This window comes from Balaenoptera musculus, chromosome 16, assembly GCF_009873245.2.
Source record: "Balaenoptera musculus isolate JJ_BM4_2016_0621 chromosome 16, mBalMus1.pri.v3, whole genome shotgun sequence".
In the NCBI taxonomy this organism is placed as follows: domain Eukaryota; kingdom Metazoa; phylum Chordata; class Mammalia; order Artiodactyla; family Balaenopteridae; genus Balaenoptera; species Balaenoptera musculus.
Window position 1 is genome coordinate 25,686,906 of NC_045800.1, and position 16,612 is coordinate 25,703,517.

The following is a 16,612-nucleotide window of genomic DNA, read 5'->3' on the forward strand; positions in this document are numbered from 1 at the left end:
GGGGCAGGCCTGGCAGGTAATCTCTAAAGATGAGCCATGGTTTTGGGGGACAATCACCCCAGGAATGACAGGCCCACCCTCAGAGCCCCCAAGACAGAGAGTGACCTCTTCAGAGGAGAAACTCAGCTGAGGAGGAAGACGAGGGAAAGCAGAGGAGCCGGTGGGATCTGGGTAGAGGGAGAGAGAGGCCCAGAAAGACACAGGTGCAGTGACGTGGCAGGTGAGGAGAGAGGGGGAGATGAGAAGTGGGGAAGAGAGGGAGGGAAATGGACCCTGAGACTATACAGGGCAGCAGGTGTGTCCCGGGGGCAGGGGCACGGAATGAGGGCATAGAGCAGCAGGCCCACCTCCGAAGATAACTTGGGTGGGTCTCTCCTTCCTTCACAAAAAAAATCAATTTAGGAAGAACAAATCGAGGAGCTATTTTAATCTGCTAATTCATTTTAGGGGCCATAATCAGTGTTTTAAAATGCCCAGGGATTATAGTGATTTACAGCTGTGACGGGAATCAGCTGGGGCCTTGGCCTTATTGGGTATACAGAGAGGAGGCTGACAGGAAATCCAAATGCAACTGAAAATACTGCGTGAAAACCCATTTATAGTCAAAGAGGCTGGGCCAGGTCAGTGCCTGGGCTCTGCCCCAGGGTGGGGCCCTTCAAGATTACTCTCCAAGCCCCTCCCTCGGCCCCTGAGATTTGGAAGCCCCATCTCACCCAGTATGTCCCCTTCATCCTCACCCCCATCCCAACCCTCCTGGATCTTGTAGGCCCAGCCTAAGCCTCCCCCACCAAGAAGCCTTCCTAGACTCCATCCTCCTACACCGACTTCAGCCTCCTCTGACTTCCTGCTTAAACCCACCGCGGCGGCTGGGGGGGGGTGGGTGCGGATGGGGAGGGGGCAGGTAATGCGAAAGGTACTACTTTTGGCATCAGAACAGCCAGTTCAAGTCCCAGCTCTGCCACACCCATACACGGACAGGACAGGCCTTCCATGGGCCTCAATTTTCTCCCTGACAAATGGGGATAATAATCACTCCCTCCAGGGCCAGCTGCTGAGAGGTTAAAGGTTAAATGAGATAACTGGATGGAAACCATCTTGGCAAATGGATGAGATCCTATGACCACAGTGTTCAGCGATTTACTGTTGTCTCTTGGGCTATGCCCCGATTGTTCTGGAGTGTTTGCTTTGTCTCCCAGTGAGCCTGTGGCTGTCTGTGAGCAGGGTTGGGTCTACCTCAGCCACGCCCCCAACCCTTTCCTTCATCTAACAAGTCATCCATCCATCCCACCACTCTCCCCTACCCACCCTGCAAATATTCCTCAGGGTCCTGTACACACCAGGCACAAGATTCCACCCTGGAGAGGAAACTAGCTGGGTAAGACATGGATCCCTCCTTCACACAGAAAGACTTCTAACGATTACTCATTTCTTTGTTTTTACTTTCACTGTCTTTTTTTCTTTTTATCTATCTTTTTTACTCAAATAAAAGTGTTTTGAAAAAAAAGAGCTTCACTGTTCCTAGGCTCTGAAGTCAGAAAGGACAAAAAGAAAAAACGTTTTTCCACCACCTCCATGGCAGTTTTCTCTGCAGGGACGGGGGGGGCAGGGATGGGAGATGGGAAGAGCAAGCATTGGCTTGAGCATCGACTTGGTACCCAGGACTATGCTGGGTACTTTACTCATAGCCTCTTTAGTTGGATTTAATTTTCCTACCAACCCATTTTACAGATGGAAAAGCTGAGTTTCATCCAGGATCCTCCTGGAGACACAGCCAATTTGCCAATGGGTTGACCTGTACCCAGTCTATGTGTGCACATGCACATGCACACACACTTGCCTACACATGCTCAAGTGCAGCAAAGTGGGATTCCTGGACTGGGAGTCAGGTGACCTGGATTCCAGCCCCACCTCAGCCACCAACTCGCTGTGAGACCCAAGGAAGTCTGAGACTCTGAGGCCCCTTCCAGCCCTGGCATTTTAGGGTCTGTGTGTGCCCTTGCCAGGAAGCCTGGTACTTTAGCAGCCCTAGAATACTTTCTAATGCCCCTCCTCCTCACCTCCCACAGGATGTCTGCCCTCTCACTCCCCTGAAGTAGCCTTACTCACACTGGGGGCCCAGAAGCAGCCAGAAGAGTCTTAGCCCCCCTAGTGCCTTCTGCTGTCCCCTCCTACCCCTTTCACCCATATCCCTGCAAAAAGGACTAAGGTGGGGTTGGACCTCCTGGAAGGCTGCAGAGCCCAGGGGCCAGGGCTCACCTGGGGCTGAGCCTTGCAGCACCTCCTAGGGCCAATGACAACTTCCCTGAGCTTGAGGCTCACCTCCACGGGCCCAGTGAGGGAGTGTACCTCCCAGGGTTGCTACGAGAACGGCAATAACAACGTGCCTGGCACACAGTAAGTGCTCTGTAAACTATAGTTACGATGATTAATATTAATTACTTCCTGGGGGTGAGGGGGTCTTTGAGGCTGCCATACATGATCATGAAGGTCGCACACTGCTCAAAGGCACAACCTGAGGGACCACAGAGGGCAGCAATCTCGCCAGGCTCCACTTGCCACAGCTGTGGGCCTGGAAGAAGGGATGCTCTGCAGTTCACATCAAGGCTCCCAGCGCTGTCCCAGTGCCCACTCGGCCCCAGGGCTGCTACCAGTGGGGGGAGGGAGCCCCATGCCTGATAGAGCCAAGCCGAGTCAGACCACAGCACCAGAAGTGTGCCCTGCACCTAAGGGGCCAGAGGGAGTGGGCACTCACCGAGTAGCTGGACACCCCGCGTGAGGCCGTAGACGTCCACCAGGGCCCAGAGTGGGTCGGCTGTGCGGACCCCATTGAAGAAGAGCATGGCGGCCGAGTCGTTGATGCGGTAGAAAACACGGCCCTTCTTGTCCACCCAGAAGGCGATGATGTTGCCCTCGTTGGCAAACTCCTCAGGCAGCGCCTTGGCCCAGAAGCCGCTCTGGGACACCAGGTCGGGGCAGGCGTACTTGGGCAGTGAGTCAGGGTGGATACGGGACGGGTCCTTGCTCGTGAAGCCTAGCCGCAGCGCCCCGCTCCAGCAACACTGCTTCTTGGTGATCTGGGTGGCAGGGGGTTGGCCTCAGACAGCCCCCAGCCCAGCCTCTCCCCCACCGTCAGTGAGCCCAAGGGGAAGGGGCTGTGCCCTTCTCTGCAGACCACCCCCAGACAGACTCCTATGGGGAGTCACACCGCCCAGCTCACCCGCTATTTGGGCTCCTCTCCCTCCCCCAGGAGCCCCCACCAGTCAAGTGAGAGCTAGTTCTCACCTCCCACCATCATCTCCCATCACCTCACCATGGCCACTCCCCTCTCCCGTTCCTTCTCTGTCACGCAGGGAAGGTTGAGAAAGGAGTAAGGAGGAGGAGAGAGAAAGAGGAGGGATGAGGAAGAGTAGAAGCACAGTAGAGAGGAAAGAGAAGGGGCAGGGGGTAGTGACGGCCGTTAGCAGAAGGCAGTGCCTGGCAGGAAAGTCCAGAGGCCCCAGGGGGATGCAGTGACGGGAACAGGGAGGGAGGTCCCACCTTAAGCCTGACTTGCTCATAGATGAGGACTGGGCGGTTACTGAAGGTGATGGCATTGCAGAAGCTGGCCTGCCTCTTGACGGCCTTGTGGCTGAGGTCCATGAGGATCTGGGAGCCCTTGGTATGTGGGTGGAAGAGCAGTGGCGTGGCCGGGAGCCCCCCACCGGGCAGCACCGGCGGGCAGTACTTCTGCTTGTGGTGGCATCGGTGAGAGGTGACAGGGAAGGGGCCCCCGATGGAGTCTGCAAAGGAACAAGCCACAGCGTCAGAGAATTTGACAGTCCAAGAGCTGGACCAGGGTCCCCTAGGGAAGGGCAGAGGGCTGGGGCATAAGCAGAAGTCGCCACTGCCCAGGATTTCCACCATCATTGCCCCTTAGCACCACTGCCACTTTTTGCCACCTTCCTTCTCCTGCTACCATCTACTGCTATTTCCCACTTCACCACCTACCACCATTTACTATCCACCACCATCAACTCTCACCCTTCAGCCGTCACCTCCCACCACCATCTGCCCCCACCCTTCACCCGTCACCTCCCACCACCATCTACTCCCACCCTTCACCCGTCACCTCCCACCATCTGCCCCCACCCTTCACCCATCACCACCCACCACCATCTACTCCCACCACCATCTACTCCCACCCTTCACCCATCACCTCCCACCATCTGCCCCTACCCTTCACCCATCACCTCCCACCACCATCTACTCCCACTCTTCACCCGTCACCTCCCACCATCTGCCCCTACCCTTCACCCATCACCTCCCACCACCATCTACTCCCACCCTTCACCCGTCACCTCCCCACGTCCCACCATCATCTACTCCCACCCTTCACCTGTCACCTTCTACCATCTGCCCCTACCCTTCACTCATCACCTCCCACCACCGTCTGCCCCACCCTTCACCCATCACCTTCCACCACCACCATCTACCCCCATCTGTCACAGACCACCAGCACCACCACCATCTACTGCTCTTCACCAGTATTTACCACCATTCACTTTCCGCCCTCCAGCATTGTGATAAGCCACCATTTACAACCAACATCCACCACCATTCACTGTCACTCACTACCACCACCATTTATTTTACTCAACAAATATTCATTATGTATCTGCTGAATACCAAGCCCTGTCCTAGGCACTGAAGATAAGGCGTGAAACATACATGGATCCTGTCCTCAAGCAGCCAACAGTCCAGGAAGGGAGATAAGACAGGGACAGAAACTGCAATACAAATGGCAGACAGTGATAAGCACCAAAAGGTAGGTCACTTCCCAGGAAGGCCTCCTGGAGGAGGGGAGGAGGAGAAGGCTTTGGAGCTGGACTGACAAGGCTGGGCTGCAGTGAACACATGACCACGGGGCTGCCATTGGAGACCAGGAAGGTGGGTGAGGCCGCCTCTGCAGCGTCAGCCCCAGGAGCATGCCCATCTCTTCCCTCCTCCGGGGCCACCTCCCTCCTCCCTCCTCCCCAGGCTGCCTTCCTGCTTTACACTGCCCATGCCCACAACATCTTGGACACAGGCAGGCCTCTTCACCCAGGCTTCCTAGGAACTCGGATCTGCTTCAAGAACCCCTAGCCAGGGAGGCACTGTGCTTTCTTCCATAAACAGGGCTTGGTTCATAAGGCACTTTACAAACATGTGAGGTTGGCATCCAGGAGACAGGGCAGAGAGAGGAAAGAACATGGGATGTGGTGCCAGGTGGCTTGTGTCTGTCACTAACTGGACATGTGACCTTGGGGAAGCCACTTCCCGTCTCTGGCACAATGAGTGGCCTCCACTCCGTGACTCTAAGCCATGCATCAGCGGCACTGGTAGCATTAACGCACAGCCTTGGCAGCTGGGGGCTCGGAGTGGGGGGTTCATTTCTTCCCCAAGATCTGTGTCTCATCCATCAGGAAGGGCAGCTCCTGCCCATCCGGTCATCTTGAGAAGAGACACAGAGGATGGGGAAGATGGGGTGGGGAAGTAGAAAACCACAGAATGTGACTGAGGCCATCTGGGATGTTTCAAATTTTGGTCCCTCCAAGGCAAGAATTTAATAATACAGAAAGCTTGGTTAGCCCAGAGGCCTTCCCCTCCCTAAAGGGAGGGGAGGGGTTTCCAGGAAGGGGATGGAAGACAGGCAGAGAGGAGAGAAGGAGGGGAGAATCCCAGAAGGCAGGAAGGCCAGACTTTGGTCCAGTATTTGCACTGGCTTGCATCACTTTGCATCTTTACTTCCTCCTTCCCAAAGGGCCCCAGACACCAGCATCCACAGTCCAGAGCCAGCCAGATACCCTGAGCATCAGCCTCCTGGCCTCTCTGGAGTTACTTCCTGCATGCCAGGCCCACGAGTTGAGGGCAGCACAAGGAAGGGCTCACCTTGCTGTCACTAAGGAATCAAGAATGGTGCTCAAGGGCTCTGAAAGCCACCAAGCAGTGAAGGCTGGAATTGCTCAGAGGAGACCCAGACAGTCTGGGAAGTCCACCCGAAGAAGCTGAGTGACCCCTGAATAGCACAGAGCAGGGGAGGTCATTCCACGGAAGGGGACAGTTGAGGTGAGAACAAAGTGTGGCACTGGATATAGGTGCCCCACCTAGAAGAGGTACCCACTGGGCTCAGGCCAGCCTCAGAAAGAGCTTGCCTCTTGCTTTCAAAAAATACCACTAGTGAAAGGTAACATCACACACTGTTTAGGGCTGTGTACATACGCAGAAATGAAAGCATAAAAGAAGAAATACCTGCTGGGTGAATGGATAACAAATGTGGTACGTCTATACAACAGAATACTACTCAGCAGTGAAAAAGGAATGAACTACTGACAGTAGCAGCAACACAGATGAATTACAAAATCATCAGGCTGAGCGAAGCCAGTTTTTTAAAAAAATGCAGACACAGTCCACGGAGCAACTGCAGGGCCTCCACCCCTTTTAAAACCCTTCCTCTCCTTCCACCCTGTCCCACTGCTACCAATTCTATGAAACAGAAACTAAGCTAGAGTGGTAATAAGCAGACGGGTGGACACCTGGGGATGGTGGGGGCAGGAGGGAATACTTGGGGTGAGAGGTGACAGATGTGTTCACCATCTTGATTGTGGTGATGGCTTCATGGGTATGTGCATATGTCAAAACCTGTCCAGTCATACACCTTAAACACCTGTGGTTTAGTGTGTGTCAATTGTATTTCAATAAAGCAGTTTTTAAACCTGCTGAGCCTGGCAGCTGATGAGAGCCTCTCCTATGGGGCCCCCGCTGCAGCCTCTGCTCAGAATCCATGGACAAACTGCAGGGCCTCAACTTCCTTCAGAACACTTCCTCTCCTTCCTGCCTATCCCAGTTGGGATCCCGGGGCCCTGGATAAAGATCCAGGAAACACTGGTTCAGGGCAAATATGGTGAAGACACCCAGGGACCAGAGACCCAGGCCCTGGAAGGGCCATTCCCCAGGGCCTCCCACCCACAGGGAGGGTACTGCGTGGGCGAGGGCAGCACAGGCCCAGCCTCCCTGGCTGACAGCCCAACAGATGGAGAATGGGAATGGGGGAACCTTGGTCCCTGGGGATACAGTGTGCACCCAGACGTGTGACCTCAAAAAAAGGCACGCTCACGGGTACACACATACACCTGTGAGCACGTGAGGGTAACCCAGAACCTAGGAGACAGAGGAGGGAAAGAGACTTATTCCTGCCCTTACCCGTTAGACCAGGAATCGCACATTTACACATGTAGTGCGTGCACGCACATGTAGTCATATACACATGGATGCACAAGGCAGTCCACACAGAACACACATCTACTACATATGGGCCATACATCTAATAATAATGGCAGCCATTCACCAAGTGCTAACACGTGCCAGGCTCTGAACTGAGAGTTTTACATATACTTACTGGTTTCACCCTCACAGCAAACTGATGAGGTAGGAGGGACAGTATAAGCCCATTTACCTGATGATGAATCAGCCTCAGAGAGATTGAGTGGCTTGCCCAAGGTCACACAGCCAGCAGGATGGGGCTTTCGGAGCCAAACCCAGGCAATCTGACTGCAGGGCCAGGGTCTTAGCTATTCAGCATTAATAGCCAACAAAGCATGGGTTTGGATACATTTTTTAAATGCACTTTTAAATATGGTCATAACTGATAAAATATGAAAAAAATATTCATCCGTGTCCCACCTAAAATCATCTCATGTAGCACATAGAGGGATACCTGGCATTCTATTATGTTGCCTCCACAATACATGTGCGTATGCCGCCAGACAAGGAAATGCAAACCGTGTTTTCATACACGGCCCTCATCCATCACTGATAGGATGCAGAATGGTGCAGCCAATGTGGAAGATGGCTTGGCAGTTTCTTATAAGTTAAACACCTACCATATGACCCAGCAATCACACTCGTGGGCACTTACCCAAGAGAAATGAAGACATCTGTATGATGACCTGTACGCAAATGGACAGCAACTTTATTCATAATAACCCAAAACTGGAAACAACTCAAATGCCCTCCAACTGATGAATGGATAAATAAAACATGGTACATCCACACAATCAATACTACTCTGCAGTAAAAGTGAACAGAACTATGATACAACAAGAAGAAACCTCAAAAGCATGTTAAGTGAAGGAAGCCAGACTCAAAAGGCTACATACAGTCTGATTCCATTTGTATGACAGTCTGGAAAAGGCAGAAGTGCAGACGTAGAAAGATCAGTGGGTATCGGAGTTTGGGGAAGAGGAAAGCAACACAAAGATGTTTTTATGGCGACAGAAATGTTCTATACCGTCATCGTGGTAGTGGTTATACAAATTATACATTTATCAAAACTCACCAAAATATACACTTGAAAAGGGTGAATGTTAGTGTCCATAAATTATACCTCAAAAGCAGCAACAATGACTAACAAACCAGGTCTTTATGAAGATGGGAGGAAAGGGAGGCTGGAATCTCTGACCCACAGCCCCCAGCATCCCACCACAGGCAGATCCTAGGATTGGACCATCTGACAGGAGACCCCAAAGCCTGGTCGGGCCTGCCACTCTCAGCCTTAAGTTCCTTCCACTACTGTGAAGTGGCGGTGCTGTTCCCTGTCCCCTGTGGGTCTGAAGAGAGCACTTTGGCAGCTGCAAAGCACCTTCACCGATTCCTGGGCCTGCTAAGTCCTGTGCCGGCCTCTTCCTGCCCACAGTGTGGTCTCTGCCCACTGAGCCACCTCTGTGGGAGCGACGTGAAAACCCTTTCTGACTTGCTGGGCATCTCCTGCCCATGGACCATGGTCACTTGCTGCTCAGCAGGCCCCCGTTGAATTCCTGACCCTAACCAGCCAGCCCCACCATGTTCCCAGGCCCCAGTGGAGTCCAAGCACCCCACATCCAACCTGCCAATCCCACCTCAGAAATAAACATCCCTGGGCCCCGCACCCTCCTCTCCTCCCCACCGCCGTGGCCCTAGCCCAGCCCTCATCACTCCTCTTTGAACAAGGGCCAGGGCCGCCACGTACAGCCACGTAGGCTCTGCCCTGCATGCCTCCAGGGGGCGCCATTCTCGTGGGCTACAGTAAGAAATACAACCCTCACAGGTATCCAACGTGGCAGCCCTGACCAGGGTGATCACCCCCTCCCCAACCCCTGCTGTCCCTGCTTCTGCTACCTCCCTCCTCCATCTCAGCTGGTATTATGATCCTGGGTGAGGAAGGAGAGAAAGCAAAATGAGAATTAATCCTGAGCACAGCTCTGATGCCAAGGGCCAGAGGGACAGCTGGGGGCAGGGCTCCCTCCCTATACTTTAACATACACTATGACCCCTTAAAATCCCCATTCTATGGATGAATGAGTTGCAATTCAGACTGGTTAACCAACTTGCCTGAGGTCACACAGTAATTAAGTGGCAGAGCTGGGACCTGAACCCTGATCTTCCAAAGCCACATCCAGGGTCCTCTGCCCTACTCAGGAGCTAACACTAGAGCTCATTTTCCCCAGGAGCCCAAGATGGCAGGCACAGTGGGGAAAGGCTGTGTGGAGGAGGTGCTGGCCACTCCCAGCCAGGGGAGCAGCCACAGCAAAGGGCCTGAAGATGCTGGGCCTGTGAGCTGCACAACTGCTCTCCCAGTGGCCAGCGGTCCTGGGCAGAGCCCCAGTCTCGCCATCTGCTCCCAGCAGAGCTCCCAGGGAGGCTCCCCTTAGTGACAGCTTTACAAGCGTTTCGGGAGCCACAGCGGGAGCACCCCGTCAGGCGAGGCTGCTGCTGACACAATGGAAGCTCCCCCACCCCACCCCGGCAGCCCATTTATGAGCTGCCAGACACAAGCCTGGTCAGCCCTCCGGGTGACCCTCAGCCAGCTCCCGACCACATTCCTGCCTCTCGGTGGGGTCCCAGGCAGAGATGCCAAGATACAATGTAGCCTCCGGAGTGACCTTCCTACTGCCCCCGCCCACACTCTGCCCCAGAACCATCCTGGCAGAGCCCCGGGTGCCCAGGCTGCGTTGAGCTGGGCTGCCAAGGAGAGAGGGAGGGAGCAATGGCAGTTGACAATAACCAACCTCTATGTGGCTTAACAGGCAGTGTCTTCATTACACCCCCAATGACACAGGTCCTCAGAAGTGAAGTTACTCACCAAGGTCACCCAGCCGGAGTAAAGAGCCCAGATGTGAACCCAGGCCTGCTGCCTCCAAACCCAACTCTGAGACCCCATTTTTCTCATCTGTAAAATAGGGACCATGGCAGACCTTCCTGGTATTCTTGCAAGGATTAAAGAGATGCTGTATTTAAAACTAATCTAGTAAGTAGCAGCTATAATAATAGTCATTAATAATTCTATTAATAATTATTAATAATAGTTGCGAATAATTATATTATTATTGTTGCAATTGACAGCAATCTGTGCTCTCCTACACCTTTGCTCAAGCTATTTCCCCTGCCCCGCATATCTTCTCTCCCTGCCCCACCCACACCTCTCCAAATCCCACCCATCTTTCAAGGCCCAGCTGGATCCCACTATGTTCTGAGCCTGTGGACCTGAATACCAGTGCTGACATGATCATTTGCATCTCCAATGAGGGAGGCTTACCTCACTTTCTGGACAGTACAGGACAGGGCAAAGAGCACGAGCCCTGGAGGCAGGAGACCGTGGTTTCAAAACCTGGCCATGCCACAGACTTGCTGTGTGACTCTGGGCAAGGTGCTTCACCTCTCTGGACCTTAATTTCCTTCTCTGTAAAACAGGGTCATCATAGCTGCCCTGCCCACCTCTCCAGGCCATTGTGAGAACCCAGTGGGTTCACAGATGTGAAAGAATGTTTCAGACTTTAACACCTGATTCCAACATAAGGTCTTATTATTTCTTATAAAAGCAACAACCACCACCACAGGAAATGATCTGTTCATTTACGCCCAGTGGGAGGCCAGACACTTCTATTTTAATTTATCCCAAACACCCTAATCCCGGATTGCCAGGGTGGTCCTGACTTGGGGCTAGTTTACACACAGTCACTGAACAGGGCTCCCTCTGGGGGAAAAACTTGGGAGATGCAGGAGAGCAGGTGGGGGAGGGCCCTGAGAGAGAGAGATGAATGTAAAACTACACAGATGTGAATTTCTCTGGGTTCCCTCAAGGGGCCCACCTCCCTCACCTGCCTCTAGCCTCAAGGGCTGGCCCAAGCCCCTTTCTCTGCTGGGAACCATTCCTTCCTCCTTCCTGCCTATAAACCTGCCTTTCTCTCATTCTTCCTTCAGACCTTGATTTTAAAGCCCACTTTCTCGCAGAAGTCTCTCTGATCCCCAGACCAGGTCCAAGGATCCCATATGCCCCTAAGAGAGCATCCATCACCCAAGCAGCCTTTCTCAACTCTGGATCCTCCACAGAATTAAGCCCAAATGCCTTGAAGCACACACTGTATGTAATGCACTGACTTGTCTTCTTCACATCCAGAATGGTTCTGGGCATGTGCCATCCTTGGTAGAGGTCGAGTCACTCAGACCATTTTCTGTGTTCTGTGGTGCAGCTCTCTGGCTAGGAAAGGCTTCAGGGTTATTTGCTTGTCTCCCTGATGGGCTGTGAGCCTCCTTAGGGCAGAGACCATTGTCTTTTTTTTTTACTGCTGTTTCCCCAGGGCCTAGCTCAGAGCACACAGCAGGTGCTCAATAAAAGCCACTGACTGAACTGCTACTGTTCAGTTCTTCAATCCACTGATAACTGGCAAGTGTCCAAGGAGCACCTACTTGGTGCCTTGCCCTTTCTGGTGTCCTGTGGAGAAATTAGAGCAAGAGGGAACCAAAGGGACAGCTTCCTTCACTGCCCAGCACCAAGATCCCACACTCCATGTCTGACTACAGCCCTGCCTGCTCCAGAACCTTCCAGCACTCCCCACTTGCCTGCAGGAAGAAGGAGAAAAATCGCGAGGGTTGTTTTTTTTTTTTTCTATACCAGGCACCAGATTCCTTTCTTGTACAACCTTGTCTCATTCTCCCAAGCCCTGAAAGTTAGGGATCTGTGGGAAGCAGCCTCGAAGATGGCCCCAGTGATCCCCACCTCCACCTCCTGGCAGTCCCCTTGTAATCCTGTAAGCCCATCTGTAATCCTCTCCCCTTGGGTGTGGAGTGGACCTAGCAACTAGCTTCTAACAGCTGAAGTAATGGGACGGGACTCCCAAGACTGGGTTATAAAAAACCTTTGGCCTGGGCTTCCCTGGTGGCGCAGTGGTTAAGCATCCGCCTACCAATGCAGGGGACACGGGTTCTATCCCTGGTCCAGGAAGATCCCACATGCCGCGGAGCAACTAACCCCGTGCGCCACAACTACTGAGCCTGAGCTCTAGAGCCCGCGAGCCACAACTACTGAAGCCCGCGCGCCGAGAGCCCGTGCTTCGCAACAAGAGAAGCCACGACAATGAGAAGCCCGCACACCGCAACGAAGAGTAGCCCCTGCTCACCGCAACTAGAGAAAGCCCGTGCACAGCAATGAAGACCCAACACAGACAAAAATAAATAAATTAAATTAATTAATTAATCCAAAAAAAAAATCCTTTGGCCTCTCTCTTGGTTACTTTCTCTTACCTCTCTCGGGTCGCTCCCTCTGGGGAAGCCAGCCATGTAAGGTAGCCCTGTGGAGAGGCCCACGTGGGAGGGACCGGGGACCACCAGTCACCATGTGAGTAAGCCTAGATGTGGCTCCACCTCCAGGCAAGCCTTCAGGTGAGCCTGCAGCCCCAGCCAATAACTTGACCGTAACTTCACAAGGGACATTAAGCTGGAGGCACCTAACTAAACCGTGTCAAGATTCCTGACCCACAGAAAATGTGAGATAATTAAATGTTTGTCTGTTTGCTGTTTTAAGCCACTAACTTTTGGGGTAATTTGTTATGCAGCAGTACAGATCACTTAGTTCCATTTTATAGATAAGGACACAGAGGCTCTGAGAGGTAATAACTTGCCCAGGGTCACACAGTTAGTAAGTGGTGGAGCTGGGCTCTGAACTCAGATCTGTCTGGCTGTGCAGCCATCCTCACTGGGCCACAGCTAGCTGGCCAGCATGCTTGGTCCCCTCTGCCCTACATGAACGCTCCACTCCACCCTGGTCAGTTTCTCCATGACCTCTGCAGCCCCCAAGAACACGTCTTTATCATTTAGGGTTAGGGGCCACGTCAGCACCCGGTCATCTGTCCCAGAGAGCTCGGCTACGCATACAGCAGGTTCTGCTGCTTCCTGGAAGACCGAATGAATCCACAGTGACGAGGTGGGCAAAGGAGAGTGGCAGGGAGTGGGCAGGATGGGCCCCTCACGGCCGAGTTAATCTCCACCTGGAGCCTCCTGCCCTCATTCACTCCACGGCATCCCAGTCTCTGACGTTTCCAGCAACCAGATGTGCATAGAGATGGGTCTCCCAACATCCTCACTTCACGGAGGGAACCAGCCCTCCTCCTCCCCTATCCCATCCCAAGATTCCAGAAGGGGATTCCAGATGATAACCATTCTGAGTTCAGCTCCTGGTCCCTGTCTTCCCAGCGCCACCCCCACCCAAAGCCCCCAAGCCAGTCCTGAGAGAATGAGGGGGAGCATGGCTCAGTCACATAAATCCACACACCACACAGACCATCACCCTCAGTTCCCCTGACACAAATCCACACTCACTCGCGTGCACATGTGTGCATATACACATAGTGGGTGTGCGCCTAATGCAGACACAGCACCCAGGGAACGCTCTGTCCCGGGGGCCTGACAGGGCTGGAGGAGACAGCGATGCAGTCTTGGTCCTTAAAGGCAGACAGGCGCTTGTGTGTACACACTTACGAGCACACACGGGCCTGGAGGAACCTTCGGGGAAACCTTCACATCCGTTTACAGAGTGCTTGCTGTGTACCCGGCGGGCTGCCCTTTATGCCAGTTAGCTCACTTACTCTTTCTACAGCCCTTCCAGGTAAACCTTCCCAACCCCAATTTATGAAAGTGGACACTGAGACTCAGACAAATAAAGGCACTGACCCAAAGTCACACAGCCAGTAAGAGCAGAACAGGATTCAAACTCTCACCAAGAACACGCGTCCCACTCTCTCTCCAGCCCTACCTGACCTGTCACCCAGCTCAGGGCTCACATCTTCCACCCCATCTGCCCCCCACCCAGGCCACCTGCAGCTCCAACTGCGATGTGGTCCAGCAGCCCGGGGCCCGTACCCCACACTCTTCCCTCTTACTCAGTGACCAAGCATCTGCTGGGTGCCACTGGGTGCCAGACACTGGGCTGGGTGAAGAGAACACAGAGATGGATCAACCTGATTCCTCCCCCCCCGCCACCACCGCCCCTGGAGCCTACAGGCACAAGGGGGGTGTGGGTGTGTGTGTCACATATGTTCAAGACACACCTGCCAGGCTCTGGGGAGCTCACCTTGGCCTAAAACTCCAGAGCTGCTGCCGGGAGAGAGGTGCCTCCTTCTGTGCTAATCCCAGATCTCCTAAGTCCACGTGATGTCCTGTCCCCTGCTGCCTGAGTGAGAATTAGGAACCCAAGGAGGGGAAGCAGGGAGCTAGCTGCGGAAGGGATGAGGTCTGGATTCCCTCTGAGCCTCTAACTACGCGACCTCAGTCAGCCATTTCCCTTTCTGAGCCATGGCATCCCCTTCTGTAAAAGGACAGCGGGAACCAATCTCTCAGGTCCCTATACCCCAGCGTCTAGGATTTGTTGGTCCAGAGACCTGGGGGTGACATGTATGTCTGGGCGCATGTGTGTGTGTCATCCGCATATCAGCCCCTCTGCAAAGGGCCCATCCCTTGCCCTGAGGCGGGGGGAGGAGCATTAAAGAAAGTAAAGGAGGAGGGGAGGGAAGAGGAGGGGAGGGAAGAGGAGGGGAGGGGTGGAAGGAGAGGGGAGGGGGGCTTCCCAGGATCAGGGCTGCCTCCCTCTGTGCTCTCCCCACCCCCATCCTGCCCTAAAGACGGGGAGCAGCTCTGGAAATCTGCCTGATGAAAAAGATCAAGCATGTAACTGCTGAAACCATTTTCCAAATGAGAATTAATCTCTCCCAAGGGTCTCCTGCCAGGCTGGTCCCAGAGGAGCCGGACTCCTCACCACCAGCGCATGCACGGCGCGCACACACACACGCACGCACACACACACTCGACTTGCGCAGAAACACTGACCTCTACAGAATAACAGAGTTTCACAAATGTGAAACTGTGTGGCTGCTCACGCATGAAACGCAGACACAAAATATTCAGTGTCTTCAATACGGCACAGATAGTTACACATTACGCGGGTATACACAGAAAAAGACCTAAAACACAGATGCACACGATCTGCAGTCACCAGAAACATAAACAGCCAGGACACGCCCACAAACACACCACTAGATATGCCCACACAACCCCTCACCTCTCACTGTAACCCAGCAACCCAAAATCTTCAGCTCGAACCAAATCAAACCCCCAAGGCTCACGTGAAAATACCATCAGGAGCCATGTAACTATGTCCTCAGGAGTCAGGCTGCTGAGAGCACCCCTAAGGAGTGAACCCCCTGCATCTCCCACTTCCCCCAACTCACCTCCCAGAAGGGGGTGAAACCAAAGCCACCAGGTCAGCCAGTGAACAGGTGTGGGGACACGTAGGTACGGACATGGGTGAGGACATGTGTGGACACGCATGCAGGGTCCTGGCTAAGGGGCCATGTGGGCACAGGCAAACACCCCCTCGCCACAACTCCCAACTCCCATTGCCTATTCGTGTTGATGGCGGGCTGAGGCCGGGGCCAGGGCCAGCTTACAGGGGACCCAGGCTGAGGAAGGTCGTCCAGGTAAGCGGGTGGAGGCCAAGGCAGATGGGGCATTTGATTAGCACTCACCCAATGGCCCAACTCCTGGAGTTCTCAGTGCACCCCAGGCTATCCTCCTGTCCCCATTGGGAGAGGAAGGAATAGGACCCTGGCCTCAGAATGCCTCTCCGCTTTGGCTTTCCCCTGTGTTAAGTCCTTATTCACATGGTCTCCTGTAGTCCTCACAATACTCCTATGAGGACGCTACTATCATTAGCCCCATTGACAGATGAGAAAACCAAGGCTCAGGGAGACACTTGCCCTTGCTACCACCCATGTGTATCTACTCCAGAGCATGAGCTCTTGACGGCCATAGGCCATCTCGGGTCCTGGGGTCCTCAATCCCCTCTGAATCCTGCATTCTAAGGCAGCTGGAGGATAGTGTGCTGCGTCCTGAGCCTGTTCTGAGGGCCTCTCTGTCCTTCCCAGGCCACTGGCCTGCCCAAGTCTGACTCCAGTGGAAAATGCCAGTCGGCTCCAGACCCTCTGCCAACAGGCTCCACTGGAGCCAATGAGCCCAAAGAGGTGCCCCCACCCCACAGACGGGCAGGGCCAGGCCCAGGTCAGCCCAGTCCGAGTCTCAGGCCAAGGCCCAGGCCACTGGCACTGCCTCTGGCCAGCTCCGGATTATGTGTCTTCCAGGGCCTTCCATCTGTCACTTGGCCCTCTGGGCCCAGGATGAAATTCATTGCCTTTTAAGAGAGACAATGATTTGCTTTTCCCATGTCTCCTTCCCTGCCTTTTTCTTTTTTAATTAGAAATTACTCTTTCAAAGTCCAGGGCCTGGAAAGGGG

At 53.8% G+C, this 16,612-nt stretch overlaps 1 protein-coding gene across 2 annotated transcripts in view; it reads right to left on the minus strand.

The window, feature by feature from the left end:
- The window catches only part of NEURL1 (neuralized E3 ubiquitin protein ligase 1), an 81,576-nt gene that overhangs the window by 16,705 nt on the left and 48,259 nt on the right, over positions 1-16,612 (minus strand). For both annotated transcript variants that reach the window (XM_036828704.1, XM_036828705.1), the window contains exons 2-3: positions 3,538-3,779; positions 2,753-3,074 (exon numbers count right to left, since the gene is read on the minus strand). In XM_036828704.1, coding sequence (XP_036684599.1) covers positions 2,753-3,074; positions 3,538-3,779 — 564 coding nt within the window. The remainder of the gene's footprint in view (positions 1-2,752; positions 3,075-3,537; positions 3,780-16,612) is intronic.